General features: G+C 53.8%; 4 protein-coding genes across 4 annotated transcripts; all 4 read left to right on the top strand.

Moving 5' to 3' along the window:
- Window positions 1-11,612: 11,612 nt before the first annotated feature.
- On the top strand, window positions 11,613-12,113 carry CABS01_02151 (uncharacterized protein; the record flags this gene model as incomplete). The annotated part of the gene is made up of 1 exon (XM_060535529.1): window positions 11,613-12,113. The coding sequence occupies one exon, from the start codon at window positions 11,613-11,615 to the stop codon at window positions 12,111-12,113; it is 501 nt and encodes a 166-aa protein (XP_060395834.1).
- A 762-nt stretch (window positions 12,114-12,875) lies between these two features.
- On the top strand, window positions 12,876-13,724 carry CABS01_02150 (uncharacterized protein; the record flags this gene model as incomplete). The annotated part of the gene is made up of 2 exons (XM_060535528.1): window positions 12,876-13,088; window positions 13,287-13,724. 2 exons carry the CDS (start codon window positions 12,876-12,878, stop codon window positions 13,722-13,724), a joined length of 651 nt encoding a protein of 216 aa, XP_060395833.1.
- A 484-nt stretch (window positions 13,725-14,208) lies between these two features.
- Window positions 14,209-14,592, top strand: CABS01_02149 (uncharacterized protein; the record flags this gene model as incomplete). Its single annotated transcript, XM_060535527.1, has 1 exon — window positions 14,209-14,592. One exon carries the CDS (start codon window positions 14,209-14,211, stop codon window positions 14,590-14,592), a length of 384 nt encoding a protein of 127 aa, XP_060395832.1.
- A 277-nt stretch (window positions 14,593-14,869) lies between these two features.
- CABS01_02148 (uncharacterized protein) lies at window positions 14,870-16,486 on the top strand (the record flags this gene model as incomplete). The annotated part of the gene is made up of 2 exons (XM_060535526.1): window positions 14,870-15,554; window positions 15,639-16,486. The coding sequence occupies 2 exons, from the start codon at window positions 14,870-14,872 to the stop codon at window positions 16,484-16,486; spliced, it is 1,533 nt and encodes a 510-aa protein (XP_060395831.1).
- Window positions 16,487-17,188: the final 702 nt, after the last annotated feature.

The following is a 17,188-nucleotide window of genomic DNA, read 5'->3' as shown; positions in this document are numbered from 1 at the left end:
CCCCCGTGCAGAAGGATTGTTTATCATGCGGCGGGGTTCGAGAACTCCGAGCCCGTGATGCTGTTCTCCCCTTCTGTTTTGTTTTGGGCTATAGCGCATTGTCTTGAGCTGTACATCTTGGGAGGGCAAGGGAGGATTGGGATTCCTTTGAGAGACTGAGATATGAGCTTGAGTCCGGGTGGGTAGGAGCGAGTGTGAGCAGGAGCATGGCGTGTGGTTTTCGATGAACGAGTTGGATGGGATCTCCTTCCAGGGCCAAGTGAGGAAGTTAGGCAGAGGGGGTAAAAGGAGTAACACCTTAGAGGGTCTAGTGTCCAGCTTAACGGAGGTCGAGGCGCCTCTCTCTCTCTCTCTCGCCAGCGATTACTTGAGATATGGCGTGGCTACTTGTTCTTGATTCCAGAGCCTAGATGTGTCATACACAGATTCCAATTTCTCCGGGAAGCATTTCCAATATCTCAGTAGGTGTCACCACAAGTATGATGATCGCATGAGATGACTTTCTAAGGAATAGATATCTAGATGACCTGGGGTCAACAACCATGAGTGTACAAAGTTGCCGTCTCTTACTACCTTCTACAGGGCAATGAAGTGATTTGTTTCTTTGGGTGTATCACATCTTCGTGACTGGAGACTGGCCTAGCCCACACATGCGACGCGAGGCTGAGATGCCTCGTACCGCTTGTGGAGAGTTGCGGCAATGATAATTACATCGACAACGTTGAAAAACGTTGAAAACGTTCCAATGAGGGTAAGTCCACGTGATGAAGTGGAAAAATACCGTTGGTGATATGACGCTTCACACTCAAGCATCACAAGGCTATATTCGCTATGAACCCAACCATAGTAAACATATGGAAAAAGACCATTATAACCAAGTTCACAAAATAATTCATTGGCCTTCAACCCTGCTAGAGAAAACCTTTAAACGCTAGAAAAATGAGCAATCTTGGTTTCTCATTCATTTTGAGAAATCGTAACACGGAAAGCCAGCTCGTTTGTAGTCAGTCTCACTGGGCAAATAACCAAGTCTCATCCAGAGACGAAATGAGAAAAGTGTCGCGAGGCAGAAATTCGGTAGCCAGCAACTCGCGCGGCATCACACACCAAACCAGCCACCCCGAGAACAGAATGACTCGTCTTCTACGACATGAACAGACTTTGTCAGGGCCGGGCCGGATCCTGTGTGAATACACAGCTGCACACCGAACGGATAACGCGCTCTCTGCCAATCGCGATATCTCAACATCCAGCCTTGCGGCCCCATGTAAACCACAATCGGCACCCTCACATCAATTCACACGCTATAAAAACCTCGACTGCATGAATTCAAATAAATCAAACCGTACAAAAGACGTCTAAATCCAGTCTGACTCATCCAGCGCTCGTTGCGAGGAAAGAGCCAACAAAGTCGTCGCTACCTGACCCCAACCCGCAGCCTTAGTACGGGAACCGCCCGTGCCTGGAGGCCACATACCTCAAAACGCAAGGCTACGCCCAGCCACCATGTGCATCACGGCATGGATCCAGGCAGAGTAGCCAACGTGGGAAACGCGGAAGGCAAAGCAAACTCCATACGCGCGCGCGAGAGAGACGCCGGCAGAAATGTCACGAGCGGCTGCCTTGCTATCCAGGCTGGTAGGACACCCGTCTACTGGCGTTGGCTTGTACCCATTCACTCGTTGAACGCATCCGAATTGATCCCTCCGCTGCTGGTGGCAGCAGAATAACATTGAGGCAATAACTCTACATCTTAAGCTACGTGCATGTTTGCCGCCCATAGAGAAGGATGGAGGCACAGTCTCATATGCATCGCTCCCGAACCACTAGACCTCGCGGCCCCCGCCTGTCGTGCAAGCAGCTGACGGGCACCCTCGAAATTGACCTTTCAGGTGAATCTCAGGTGAGCAGCAGCAGCGGCAGCGGGGGCGGGCGACAACGGGCGTTGGGGATCCTTCTGGCACAGCGCCGTCTCGAGGTTGCACAGCATCAATGACGGCTGCTGGAGCCTGGGAAAGAAAATTCATACACTTTCTTGGAAGACGGGGCGTGGCACCTTCCAACAGATGTTGCGGCGACCGCGGCTGCGTGCTTATGGCCGACCGCAGCGGGCATCAGTGGGATACAGCACGAGACGGCAACACGGGATCCCCTCCAAGTTCCTCATGTGCGGAGAGAGACGAGAGGCCTTGGCTGAGTTTGGTTGCTGAGCAAAGTCACGTAGGGCATATCCCGTTCGACGGAAAGCCCGTAGTCTGGAGGCAGAATGCGGGATCCCGGTGGCTGGTATCCCCATGCACCAGCAGGATTGACCTGCCTTACCAAGTACCGAAGAGGTTGGACCAAAGGGCACAGGTGTGTGAGGCGAGCGAGGGAAGAAAGGGAGAGAAGTGAGAGATTATCACGATGCCGTCGTTGCACGGCGCCGGGAAGCGGCAAGTCATGGATGTACGTTGTTGCTTTGATGCGGCCAACCGGCGGGTACTCGCACTGCCTACCAGAGGACGGGAGGTTGTGGTAGTGACGGTGGTAGGTAGTGTGGAGTCGTGGACGCTGGATGGTGCGTAACGGCGTCGGCCGTGTCCCCCCCGTGGTGCCCCCCGGTAGTGCCGAACGGAGATGGCGGGGGCCTCAATCAACGAGGCGGGGTAGAGCAAAGGGAGAGCCGGGGACGGGGGCCCTTCCTTGGGGACTGACAGCCCTGCTGTGACCTGCCGCCCTGTATCCGTGAGGGATAATGTGAGTGGCAGAGTGGTGCATCCGTATGCCTACCCTGCTGTGAGTACGGAGTATATCCGTAAGGCACTGATCAACGGCGTCGACGTCGCAGGGTCTCCCGTTCGAAAGACGTCCGCTTCGCTAGGGCTGTCATCGCCCGCTGATTAACCATGAACCAAGGGCCGTTGGGACCAACCAGCCAAGAAAACTCTCTGGATAACTTTTCCAATGATCGTCGTCAGGCGTTGGTTGGTTGGTTGGACATGTGTCGGGCACCCATCTTTGCTGCTCCATTCCCTGGATGCCTCACAGGCTTACCCCCTGGGCCATGCTCTCATCATCGTCGTCGTTCGACTCGCAGTGTTGGCACGTAACTGGTCGAGGTGGAATTAGGTTCGACGCCCGGCGGAGAGAAAGAACAAGAACAACATTCAATGCCACCCCGGACGTTGCATGATTGATCGACCCCTCCGAGATGGACCCTGAAATCCTCCACAGTAGTAGGAGTGTAGGACCAACCTGTTTAGTGGCATACCTTCGTTGGCACGGTTGGTCAAAATCTCCTGGTTATCCAAGAAAAGAATGTGCGTACCGCAGATCGGCCATCCGAGGCTTGCTGGTGCTGCATTCTTTCGCGCGCATTGAGCAGATCGAGTCGATCACCAAAGGGGGGGCGGCATTCTCCTGAAAGCTGACGGCAGAGGGCTGAGGGGTTGACGCCCGCCGGCCGTTTGGCTTATTGAGCCGCGGCGCACCGTTGGGACGGTCGTCTAGGTTGGTTGTTGGACCCTGAAGCATCGAGCCCTTCTAGTGGAATGCCGTCACGTCGTTTGGCTTGTCTCGCCTCGGGAGACGAGAGGAGATATGACAGAATACACGCGCCATGGAACCACGCTTGACGCAAGGGGTGAGGTCATTGAACGGTCCTGGCGCACGCCGCCGCCCTTTTTAGGGGTCCAATCCCTCCCTGGCTTTCTATTGCTCAACAGACCTCATGCTCTCTGAGAATATCGAGCTGGGACTATTCTCGTGAATGGCGGTGGTTTGAGCGTTCGTTTACTCCTTGTGGTACCTAGCTCGATGCTCGAGACCACCACCCGCGCTGAGATGGACGGGCGGTGCGGTGTGGGATTTGGTGATCTGCAGTACGGGATCCAATAACGTACTGACGGCCATCCGAAGGCGCCGTGACGAGACACTGGCACGCCTGGTCGTCCGTCCCAGAACCGCTGCAGATCGCTTATGCCATCGATCTTCTAGGTACCAAGAAAGCCCCAGTACTGGTTGGCATTCGACGACCCCTCTCGCGGGCCTGTGATGCGGACCATGAGATCACAGCTGCACAACACAGTGAAGATCTCTACCGTATGGCGAATGAGGAAGACGTCCTCTCCACAACCCTCCTTCCTTCTTCAGTCCTTTGCGACGGTTGGCTCGGAATCGCTGTTGGAGAATGAGAATCTCGATGGAGGTGTCCTCATAATCAGGGGATCGTTTAGCAATGCGAAAGTCGAACCCTAGGGGGCTTTGAGATCTGCAAATCGATATGCGAACTACCAGGCCATGCGACATTTACTCCATGTCAATGACATGTTGATGATCGATCACTGACCTGTGGCTGCCCACACCGCTGACATCGGTCATCGAGAATCCTCTTCCCATTCCATATCCAATGCTGGTGCATCCCAAACAGTCCTGGGGAGCATTTCACCCTGGCTCTCGTGCGGCAGTGCTTCACGTATACGAGGGCGGTATGGAGCTGACGAGGCTGTGCCCGTGTGTTTGAATCGTGGATCGTGAACCGGAGAAAGTGCGGGTTACCTTCCAGAATACGGAGTACTCCCCACTGAATTATCACTAATTATGTGGTCTGTATCAAAGTTCCCATTGCAGTGGATAGGTTGGATGCTGTGTGGGGCGCGTCTGCAAGACTTTGAGAGCTGCCGGATTTTGATTTGGGTTTGCCATTAACAACTTGTTTCGTTTGGAACACTTCGTTCTATTGGCGGGTGGTTCATTCATGATTCGAGGGAATCTTTATTATCGAGATAGGGTTTCCTTGCAGCCTCCGCGGCTTGCCATCAACTCTGCAAACCGCTCAGGCTGCAGAATAGACTGGGCTTCCATGCACAGCATACTCCGTACTCCGTACAACCATTCAGAGAGGTATCAAGCATGGATTGACTCTTGAAATCCGAGTCGATTCGACTGCATCCATCCATGATCCAGACCAGAGGCGCCCGGGCTAGCCGGTGCGTAGCTGTGAATGTGGGCTCGTAAGGGTTGGTTGGATGTTGTCCCTGATAGAGTGCAGCCTCCGTGAAGCCCACTCACACAGTCACACTGCCCTCGACTTGCAGCATCCATTGACAAAGTAGGATGTGAGGGCGAAGGACTTCAACCTGATCGTGATCACTGACGTGCTGCGGTGCGAAGAAAGGCCGTGCCAATGTAGCACAGATAGCCGAATGCCCGTGTTAGAGGTTGAGTCACTTTTGCAGCTAGCTCCTCTGTGCGTCGAGTTGTGATGATAACATCGCGACACGCCGCGCTTGTCTGTTTGCCCGAGTCCAAGGCGGTAAGGGCTCCAAAGTCACAATCGTGCCCGTTGAGTTTGCCAAAAAGATCGAAAGCACGCGTACCTTACGGGTAGCGCCATTTGTCAGCCTCGACAGCCTCAATTTGCATAGTTCTAGACCGCCATGGCGCGCAGTCCCTTGACCTTAGTTTGTTTGTTTGGCAGCGCCTCGTCGTCAGAGTCTCACCTTGTCCCAAGACCCCTAAATCGGATGTGCCTTCAAAGTTGCGGTTTTTGGGAGCGAAAAGGCCGTGTCTCCACGTCTTTGGCGCCGCACCGGGCTTCCACGAGCACGGATCGACCATGACACAATCCCGCAGGGATAGAGAGACATTGCTCTCGTGAGAATCATCCAGTCCAAGTGTCGTCTGGTCCGTGAGTTTAGCCACAGCGTGTGTGCTGAGTAACATGCCCGACGCATTCGCTAGCGCAGGGGATGGAATGGAACACTATTGGAAGAACCAGCCGCGTTCACCTGACCTGGTAGATTTTGACTTCCGGCGTTTCTGTCATGAACGATTCCGAGACGATACGAAAAGGAACGGCCGACCGAGACTAAGCTGCCGGGATCCCTCGGTGTGACTATGGAGCCCCTGGCTGCAGCGCCAATCCGGCCATCAACGGTTCAACAGTCGTGGATACTATCCGCACTTTTTGCTTCTTCGGTCCGCCTACGAGTGCTCGGCTGAACGCAAAATTGCGATCTGCTCGGCAAATGAAAAGCAAGCAGGCAGACTTGCGTGGTTGCCAAATGATCAGAGGCAGATGTCGATTTCACCGCAACAACTGACTGCCGCTGCGAACTTTGGCTAGCCGAAATCCGACGAGCACTGAGAGAAAAGCAAACGCAGGCTTCTCTGTCGCACAGCAAAAAAAAAGACCAAAAACGTTCTCTTCTTCCCTTGCGTTCGCTGGCCATGCTTGGCTTTTTGGAGAACAAGATTGCTATGTAGTTCAGGACGGGGGCGGGTGTTATGCGAAAGGTTGCAACATGCTTCTAAGAAAGTTCCATCTCACCGGCGGACCGTCGAATTTCGGTCAACCCTTGTCAAGCGATTCAAGTCTATCGCCTCATGGCGGCCGTTAGCGCCGCGTTTGTCTCCCCTTGCCCACCACTTCAGGAGAGCCTCATTAACACGAGGCAATACGTTGCAAGCTGTGGTAAACGTCCCGCAGCGTTTTATCCTTATTGAGTTAAGTCGCAGAATGATTTGATGAGCGCTAGGCCCTGACCGTGGTTCAAGTTCCGGAGCCGATGGAGTGTATATGATCGGCTTATTTCGCAAGGTTGCGCTGCGGGTCATTTATTGGCAGAGAATATTCGTCTGCGCGTAGTGTGTACGGAGTAATACTGTATCCAAGGCTTAGTGATGGTCTCGTTCAGACTCCAGAGTTCACCATACACAAGTCCAGGGTGCCATCCATCCTAAGGTAGCGAGGATGGGTAGCGACAAGGGCATCGTCAAACAAGAGAATAACCAGGCGAGCGCGCTGATTGGAAACCACACCAGCGGATTTGCTTACGTTTTCAAAGCAGCCCCGGGATGCCGGGCATCGCATGAATAGATTGGCCCCGTGAGTGACAGGTTGGCCTGGTCTTGCATGTTTGAGGTGTGTTGCGAACAACATCGGACTACTGGAAAAGTCCAAGCTCAAGCCGGGAGAAAAAAAAAAAAGAGAGACAAGGCTGGATCCTGATCGGATTGCTGAGGTGGCTTTGGTGGTCACCACAAACCCTGTCTTATTAACAAAGCAAGCCACGCCTGTGCAGCTGAATATGTGGTTGAGTTGCCTCATGCAAAAGTTTGAGTTTGTACGGGAGCGTGGTACCCAGTTCGCTGCACGGCAAGAACGTGGGGGATCTCCTCCGCCCCGGTCCAGCAGAGACAGTGACACCTGATGGTGCAGCAAGTCTGTGGTAGACTGAGTCTCAGGTCCGTGAGCCATGCTTGTGTTTCTCGTGATCTCTCAGCCGCGGAGGTTAAGCATGTAGCGGAGAACGACGTGAGCCACGTCTCCATACTAGCTATCGTCTTTTGGGGCAGAATGTGGGTTTGCTCAACCAAGGAATGCCTTCGACTCTTGAACATTCGAACAACGTTGCCGAGGAATGCTGGCTCGGTTGCGTCCGCTGTTGATTTCGGGGTTGGCTGGAGAGCCGAGTCACACGCTCCGAATATCCCCTCAGTCCGCCATGGGAAATGTCTAGCTGCTCCAGGATGCCTGCATCGGGACAGTAATTAGCTGTTCCGAGGATCACCAAACGCATGCCAGAGCTTGCCACGCCGACTCACGTGTTGGGTGAGTTCAGACCAGTAGGTTAGCTGGCTTCTTGATGCAATTCCCTCGACAACAGGACGTTTCTGACTAAATGCCTCAAATCGATATTGCAAGTCAAACGCACGCATTCCCCGAATGGATCGCCAACGGCGGTCGCCTAAAGGTCTGACGTTGGATACTATCGCATTGTCTGGCTGTGAGTGAGTATCGATCACTGCCGGTGTTCCTAGGAGGGAAACCACGATGCCTTCCAACATGGGCATGGCGTCTCTTCTCGAGCTCGAATATGATAATGCGGTATCGCCAGGAGTAAGATCAGTAGACGATCCTGCGAAAAGTCCCATTGGTAGAGTCCAGCCGCGGGGATGCTGAAGTCTCCGTTGTCCAGCGGAGACGCAAACAGCCGGTCCAAGTCAGCTAGTATCGAGAACTCGATAGAAGCCGGCATGCAAACCCTCAGAGAGCAAACACATCTATAGTGTCGAGCGAATCAGAGACGAAGAAGTAGACCCCAAGCTGTTATGTCTCAAAGCACAGACGACGGCGTGGCTCCGGCAGCGAGCTTAATCCCGAAAGGCCAAGACAATATGAGCGCTAATCTGCGTGAAATCGAGCGCATACCTAGATTGACGACCTAGCCACGTCGGATTGGTTGGCTTGCACCAAGCCCATGCAACAGGGGCATGTGGATTTCGACCGCCACAAACCATCTGCACTGTGACAGCCTGGCTGACTCAAGTAAGTCAGCTCAGGACGATGTAGTGATGGCGCGATATGAGGCCATACCGGTATTAGTTCTGGTACGGATCGCTCTTGGTCTGCGGGGGACGGGACGCAGGGAGAAGAAGTGCTTGACGGGCGTCTGCAGTGTGAATGTGCTAGACACCAACGATGCCGAGAAAAAGCAATTATGGTGTCGGTGGTAAGGTAAAAGAATTGGTGGTGGTTTCGGGGATCGCTGTCAATGAAATCATTTCCGTTCCTTGACCTGGTGAAGACCCCCAGCTCCACGTTTGTTTGAGTGAGATGGAAGGGCACCCCCAGAAAAGCCGAGATTGGGTATGCGCACCAGCATCTAGGTCTTCAATATTGCGGAGGTCGGATACGGATGCCCGGTGCAGCCTTGTTCTTGAACACGGAGCGGCATCTTGCCTCATCTAGATTGAAGGATCAGCAGCGGACGAGGGAGTGCGGCCCTGCGTGCTGACTGCCGTTTCACAATCGAGTCTCGCTTGAGAGCTCCCTGTGTACGGAGCATTTGACGGTCCTTTGCCCTGCACCGGAACACAAACAGACGGAGCTGAGGCTTGTGTCGCCAATCAAGTGGGTTCCACGATGACTCCTCCCTAGACTCCGTGGCTGGAGCGCCTGCGAGCTTGTCTCGAGCGGCAGGACGTGCGTGCGTGCTCAAGCCATTCGCATTGTGACTTGTTGGACGGAATTCGGATGGTTGGAAAATAACCCGAGATGTTATTGCTCCCAAGAGTTGCCGGCGGAGGAAACGCAGCCGATTTTTGTCTTGCAGTGTCTGGTAGCAGAAGGCGGCTGCTGGGATACATTCTTCTATTCGTGTTTGTTTATAACGCATTGGTATATCTTCGTCCTTGATAAGTGTATGCGTGTGTTCCGCTTTCCGCTATAGGCGATAGGTAGTCACAGTGTTTGAACACTTATAGGTATTTGTCTCTCCCTCCGCCACCATCTCAGCCTGCTAGCTGTTGTCTATTGCTCCTTAGGCACGGTTGCTGTTACTGGCTCCTGGGCTCTTGCCCATCTGATGATGGCGATGCTGACCACGATGCTTGGCCCGGCTGTTTCTCGTTTGCAGTAGCGGACACACTTGGCGCCTGGAACCGGGTTGGCCAAGTTGGCCCTGACTGGGAATGAGAAGGGCGAGAGACAAACAAGGTTTGGGAATGTCGCAGAAGCGAACCGCTGCTCTTAGCACGGCGTATTATTAACGTGGTGTTATACCGGGGCCGTCGCCATGTCGGTAATACGTGTAATGCAGAGAGCGAAAGAGCGTGGGGTATCCGAAGGATAGCGTCGCAGAGATTCGAATAGTCGGGATGATATTCCCAGGCAGGGACCGACGACGGACAAGGGCCAAGGACCGAGCTGCACGCCTTGAAGTTGGACGGGCGGACCAAGAGTTATGGAGAGAGGGAACGAGTTGGACGATGAGATCTGACAGATGCGCTAGCCCGGCTGCGGTAAGCGTTTTCCGTGATCGATGCAGCTCCTGCAGACCGCTTGTTTCTTTTCTCAGATTGATGGCCTGAGGCAGCATGAGCCATATTCAGGCAGCTACTGGTCATTGGTACACTATGCATGGGAAGGGGGAAGGAAGCATCCGGTGGGACCGCGGCAGGAGTGGCAGGGAGCAGGAAAGTGAGGCAGTCACGGGCTGGCTGAGGTGGATCTGTCACGTGATCTAATACGTACTCTATTCAAGACCCGCCACCAGCACCAGCCACCAGATAGCCACCGGTCGTTACCATGTTTCTCTGCCCCTTCCCGTTCCTTGAATCCTTCCAGCAAGTGTGACTTCAGACCGGAGAGGGCGCCTTGTTTTCTGATTGGTCAAGAAGGCTATTGGGATAGTCTAAAGTAGCACATGATTGGTTAGAGAATCGATGGGGCGGGGTGGTAAGGAAGGAAGGAAGGAAGGAAGAAACTCCAACGAACACCAAGAAGAGTAGCTACCTGTCTCCATCGTCATCTTCCTCAATCTCACCCCTTGCAGGACTGCACATCGTCTTGCTTCTCGGTAGTACGGTATGCTGCAATTCTCTCCATCACAATTAGTGGCTTGCGGTCGGACGTCGTAGCCGTGCTCGGAGAGTTTCTGTTACTCTTACACTCCGCTGTCTTCGGATATTTCGGTCTGCTTACGGTTACAGTGTCGCATAGACAAGCAAACCATCGTGATCGACGAGAGAACCACTTTCACGATACTAGGGACTGGCCTACGGATACACTATGTTCCTCCTGGACTGTCATCGCAGGCTCCATCGAATCCCAGTCTGACATTATCACATCAAGCTCGCTACCAATCGACCGGCCTTTATCTTAGCAGTGGCATCATAGCCTGCCACACCACTATGAAGGAGCGCATCATGAATGATGAGTCTCTGCTTTACCAACTTCCTGAGTGGAATCCCGTCTCACCGTCCATCTACCGCTAGGCGGCACGAGTAGTTCGACCGAAGAGACAGACGCCCGTGGAATCAAGACTGAGACTCTGCCTGGACCAAAACCCAGAGCCCGGGAGGCGCGCGCTGGTTGCTCTGCTCAGCTGTGCTTGCAAACTTGCCGATGGCCACACTGGCGGGGGAGTTGGGACTTCACAAGTTCACACACACACACAGACGATGCTACACTACATCGTGAACCACGGGCGCTATGCTACAACTGGACGCCCGAAATTGCCTATTGGGCTGGCGAGATCAGCCTCTGCAGACCATTATATGGGCCCCCCGTGGCCCCTTCACCATCATGATCCATCATGATCCATCATAGCTCCGTCGTCGACAGCCTCACTCGTCGGGAGCTTGCGCCCAGGGACCCCTGTACAGCGACCCCATCAAGTCGTTACGAGGCTGCTCTCGCTCGCCTGCAGCCTCTGCATTTCTTCCATTCCCGAATCGCCCGGACTGGCCAGTGGCACGCACACATGGCCCATGGACTACGCTAGAACGGCACAAGGTGACAAGACTCCAGAGACGCTGCCACTGCGCACCACACAGACCACATACTTTTTGACACCACACCATCACGACCATACCACCCATGTCTTGTCGACGTTCGACTCTCTCTCAAGTCTCACCCTCACTCTCAACAACCAGCTCTCTCTTTCGCGGCTCGCCTGCAACGCTGTGCCAGAATGACACACGATCCTGGCCTCAGGCATGACTGCTTCAACCTCAAGCAACCCTGACAGCGAATCAACCCCAGCCAGTCCCTCCCCGTTCTGCCCGTTTACCGCTCCGAGCCACACAGACGTGCAGCATATTGCTGCAGACTGCAAAGACCTATGCACCATACGCATCCAAGCAATGCAGCATTGCGGCGTTCATCAAGCCTGGATTGCGGCGTGCAGCGTCACGGCGTGCCTAGGGTCAAGTGTACGGCAGATTCCAGAGAAACGAAAAAAAAAAAAAGAGAAAAAAAAAAAGAGAGAGACCTCACAACATCAATCTGCTTGTCCATTCAGCGCCCGGCACGCTCAGGTTGCTTATCCACTTTCTTTTCATGGAACTCAACCCTGGCCCGCCCATTCAAACGGTCGTTCGCAATCTCAGGCCCATGTGCGACCCATGACCACGTTGGCCGCCGTCACTGGCCGGGATCAAAAGCCCATTCCAGAGGCAAACCGAATCCTCCTTCGCCCGCCCTGAGTCTCCACACGCACCGAGTCCAGGCCTGCTGTTCCGCTTGCTGCTCCGTAGATGCTGGAGTTGCCGCTGCTTCGTCTCCGGCCAAGTTGGCCACGGGCACGCGAACCCAAGGCCGACATGGAAAGATTTGGCCGTAAATTTCGAGGCACCACACTCCGCAGCTCATCATTTGCAGAGAGGCTACCGTGTCCTCGACTCCGCCAGCCTTTACCTACTGCGTATTCGTACCGAGTCTGAGTGATGCCTATGGTGCTAAATCCGACCCCACGGTCCTGAACCCGCCCTTACACGTCTAATCATGCTCTCAGTCTCGAGTCTACTGTCATGCTCTGATGAGACCTCAGAAGCTCAGACGGGCTCGGATTGACCGGCCAGAACGGCCCACAACCAGTTCGAAAAGAAAAATATCATGGCAATGATCCGTCCGTCATCGAGCGAACTTGGTGTCCTAATCGAGTCGGCCGCGGACTGCCAGCAACCAGACCAGCAGACATAGCCAGCCAGCACATAACTGTGCACCCGCAAATGTGAAAACCCCGTCGTTACTGTTTGGCAAAATATGCAGTCTACCCGGCCATTCGTATCGACTCGACCATACACAGTAGGTATAGAGCACTTAGCTCGGCACCAACTACTTCGATAGTCGCTTGTGCAGAACATTACTCATTGGCTCGCCTTACTAGCAGTCATGGTATTGACGCAAGCATCCTAAAGTGCTTCTCAATAGATGATTGGCCGTATCTATCCTTGTCGACCAATCATGGCGCTACAGGTGATCTACACTTCACAACTGTTGCTAAGAGAGAATGTGTGTGGTGTACGTACTCCATAGTTGGTGCAGCCACGGGGTGGCCACCAGGTGGAAGATGACCGCTTGCGAAAAATCCGGAAGCCAATCAATGCTCCCGCGAAGGATGGATGGGAAGCGACGGGCATCCTGTGAGCCAGAGCCAGATCTGCTTAGCATTGATCCAGTCACCAGCCTGCGAGGCAGCATCTGCAACAGAAAGGCTGACCGGCCACCGAAGCCCACACTCATCAACTCCCGGACTTTATGCAAACAGCTTGCCAAGCGCCACAAAGGCTCCGACGTCAGCTACGAGACCATGACAGTGAGCCAATTAGGTCGCGGGTAGCACTATTGTGACTGGGCATCCCAAGTCGCCCGCTCTCAGTCGGTGTTTGGCGGTAGTCACAGATTACCCTGCTACCAGCTCTACCCGGTGTCAACAGCGTCTTTTTCGACCTCGAACCACGCGGCATTGATGATAGCTGTGGCTCAAAGTACGGGGCTCTGCAACAAGCCATAGCATACCACGTCGCTAGACCAGGCCGAATACTCCCAAGTCGCGGTGAAGGAAGACGTGTCTCATTCGATCATCGTTCGACTGAGATTCCATGTCCGGTTCCGACGTTCCCCCAAGGGGGTTTTGTTCAAGCGTGAGGCTTTCCTCCATTATCCTACGAAAACGGGGACGTTCGCCCTGCGGCAGGCGAGACAAGGGCAGGCTGGAGAGAGAGAAGAATGGAAGAAGCTGCACATCACAGGTCACAGGAGGCCTATGACGATGGCTCACTCAGTATCGCTTAGGGAGGGCGAGCGGTGGCAGCAAGAGCACGGAGCAGTCAGTCACCAACAAGGCACCGGGCCTCTGATTGACAGCGAGAAAGCTGAGAAGGGAAGTGAAGGGAAGGGAAGGGTAGAGCAACGGACAGTCTGTGTTCCCTCCGCCAGGGTCGTCCCATGAGTGCTTAGGAGGCGACGACTCACGCACGCCCCGTTTCTTCGACACCCATCGACCATCCGTTTCGTCTGACACACTCAGCCAGTAGCGGTGGCAGGGGTATATGGAGCACGGCTGGGGGTGGTGGATAAGAATCAACACACGAGAAGTGAGGGGTGACACAGCTCACACCCACTCACACCTCACACCCCCTTGGGACGGGGCCACTTTACCTGGTGCGTCAGACAATACCTGCTCGTAAATTGCGCAGAGACGCCAATCACGACTGCTAGTGGCATCCTGGTGGCTGCTCCAGTAGAGAAGCTCTGCCGGTCACTTGTCCACGCCTGGGCACGACCACGCCCCCTTTGGCTCCACGCCCCCTCGGCCCTCTACGTACTGCGTAGCTCCAAGCCAGGCTCTCAGGCCTCAGGCTCTTCTATCAACTCTAACCCACTGGCCCGCTGCTCATGTCGAACTCAAGAATAGACGGTGCATTGGTGGATCCATGGCTAAGACATGGCAAGCCGCTCATCCCTGCTCTGCTAATATCGAAGACGACTGGGGTGTCCTTGGAGCCACCGGCCATGGTGGATGCTCCACGCAACGCACTTTGACATGGGTACGTAGCCGTAGCGCTAACATCATTTCGCCTCGTTCCTCATCGGGGTGGTGGCAGTCATTATCAACCACCCATATCCCACCACCGTACAACTGGCTCGACTTGTCTCGAGACTTCAATCATCACCTTTTCCACCACGCTCCTTCCCGTCGACCTCTTCACATCTCTTCACGATCTTCGGGAAACTGGAATCTCAGTCGCCCTCCCACCTCCGCCTCACAACAGACACCGACCTTCACCGACCTCAGCTCGCTACCCATCCCGCACTAGGCGACAATTACCGTGTTTGACTCGTTGACTCGACGTCTTGCACTTTCGACCTTTTCTACTTCCTCAGACCGATCCATTCATAGGACTACCAACCCATCTCAGGCCGTAGGATAATAACCCAGGACTATTACTTTGGACTCCCAGGACATACCAACCCAAAGGACAAAGGCCGTTTCTACTTTTTTCTTCTTCTCTTCCACTTTGGATCTCGCCCTCGAGACCCATTATAAACCGCCAGAGAAAGGATTCCCATTTGGACCCGCAAAAATCACATAACATGCAGCATGTATCAGGATTTGGCTATCCCACCCCTCCCGCGTCGCCGGTGTACGACAACACAAAGTGTTCGATCCAACAACCCATCACGACAGCACCTCACTGCCAGGCACGATATGTCCCGCTAACACCAGAGGCGAGACTCGGAAGGTTTCTTGAGGGCAAGTTGCAGTTGCAAACCATTCTTGGTACTGGCGCATATGGCGTCGTGTATTCCGCAGTGGATGTCAAGACCGGAGTCCGTTACGCCGTCAAGTGCCTCAGCAAATTCAACCCAGATGGAACCCCATTGGATCGTCGACAGGTTGCCTTCCAGAACCGAGAGATTCGTCTGCACTACCTGGCGTCGGCCCACCCTAACGTGGTATCGATGCTCAAGATTGTTGATGACCCGGATTGCATCTATGTTATCTTGGAATATTGCCCGGAAGGTGACTTGTTCTTCAACATCACCGAGTGCGGTCAGTATGTCGGGAACGATGACCTCGCCAAGAGAGTCTTCCTGCAAGTATTGGATGCCGTGGAGCACTGCCATTCCCTCGGAATCTACCACAGAGACTTGAAGCCGGAGAACATTCTCGTTTCGGACCAAGGATCAACAGTCAAGCTTGCCGATTTTGGCCTCGCAACCTCATCCGACCGGTCAGAGGACTACGGATGCGGCTCAACATTCTACATGAGTCCAGGTAGGCCATCCACTCCTAGGAATTTTCCTACTTTTATCAAGCCCCCTGAACACCACTAACATGTCGCTTCTTTCCTTTTCTTAGAATGCCTGGACCACTCCGCCCGGAGACCTTTCTACTTCTGCGCACCAAATGATGTCTGGAGCCTCGGAGTCATCTTGGTCAACCTGACCTGCGGACGCAACCCATGGAAGCAAGCATCCTTTGAGGATTCTACTTACAGGGCTTACACCCGATGCCCGGAAACTCTGAAGAGCATTCTCCCCGTGTCGGATGAACTGAACGACATCTTGGGGAGGATCTTCACCCGTAACCCGGACCAGAGGATTACTCTTGCCGAGTTGAAGGCAAGAATCCAGGCTTGCTCCATGTTTACCATCCCGGCGACGCCGACAGCTGTGCTTTCGACTACCCAGGTTCCGCATGAGCATACTACCGAATACGTTACTAGCGAGGACACGATTGTCGACGACTACGATAATACCCTCTCGCCTGCTTCCTCATCCTCGGACGAAGGATCTACCTGTTCTTCTGACGAGGGCTCGCTCACCTCAAGTGGCTCGACCATCGATGACCTTGATGAGGACTTCCTTCAGGAACAGCAGGAGACTATGGCATGCCATACCCAAACATACGAACCAGAGGATACCGGAGCAACATACTTCTCCACACAGGACTACATCCCTCAACATTACACTGGCCCTGTACCATCCCAGCTTGCTGGACCTGAGTCATTCCGTGTCCAGATGCCTGTACCAACATCGGCTCCTCTTCAGGCTCAACTGCAAGCGCCCAGCTGTCCAACCAAGTCTTTCGTCCAGTTCTGGTGGGGAGATGTGTTGAAGTATGCTCAGCAGGCCCCTGCTATCCATCCTCACGTCCCCTTCCACCACCAAGTTCCCATCTTGTCGCACCCTCAAGGCTGCTACTAGGAACAATTATCCGTTACGCCAATTCATGTCCAGGACCACCCCCAATCCTACGTATCCTGGAGGACATGGCGACATCAACTCAAAAAAACAACAACTAATCAACGTTCATCCTCGTGGGCCATCCATGAGGATACTTAATTCGTTACGAGACACGTGGACCATATTACCTTTTGGATTTATCTTCCCGGAATGGAATCTCCAAAAGTCGTGCAAAAAAGGACCGGAATTTCTCTATTACGCAACGGCGCTTGTAAACTTGTCGGAGCGGGTTTTCCTTTTATTGTTTATTATTTCTGTCTTCAGCGCGGAGTTGGGAACTGGAAAGCAAAGAGTGATGGTGTGTCGATGTCGAAAACTATGGAAAGCATATCAGGCGCAGACGGGGACTAAGACAAAGAGGCAGGAATTCTTCTCATGATTTTTCTGGGGGGCGGAATATTCTATTCTGACGCATTGATACGCAAACGGCTTGGGGAAAAGAGCTTTCACAGGGCTACTTTCCTGGCAACTGTTTGGATGATACCAGATTCTTTTTTTTTTCTTTTTTTCTTTTTTGGGGATGTGTTTGGGCCACTACGGGAGAGAGGGATTCTGTTCCCTCAAAGCTGAGGAAAAGACGGTTTAGACAATACCTGGGCCAAGAACCCAACCGTCAGCGGATATGTTCGCTGAACGGAGACTCGAACTGAGACCAAAGCCCTC

Source organism: Colletotrichum abscissum (assembly GCF_030869225.1).
Source record: "Colletotrichum abscissum strain IMI 504890 chromosome Unknown Scaffold_4.1, whole genome shotgun sequence".
Lineage (NCBI taxonomy): Eukaryota > Fungi > Ascomycota > Sordariomycetes > Glomerellales > Glomerellaceae > Colletotrichum > Colletotrichum abscissum.
This window is presented reverse-complemented; position numbering and strand designations above follow the sequence as displayed.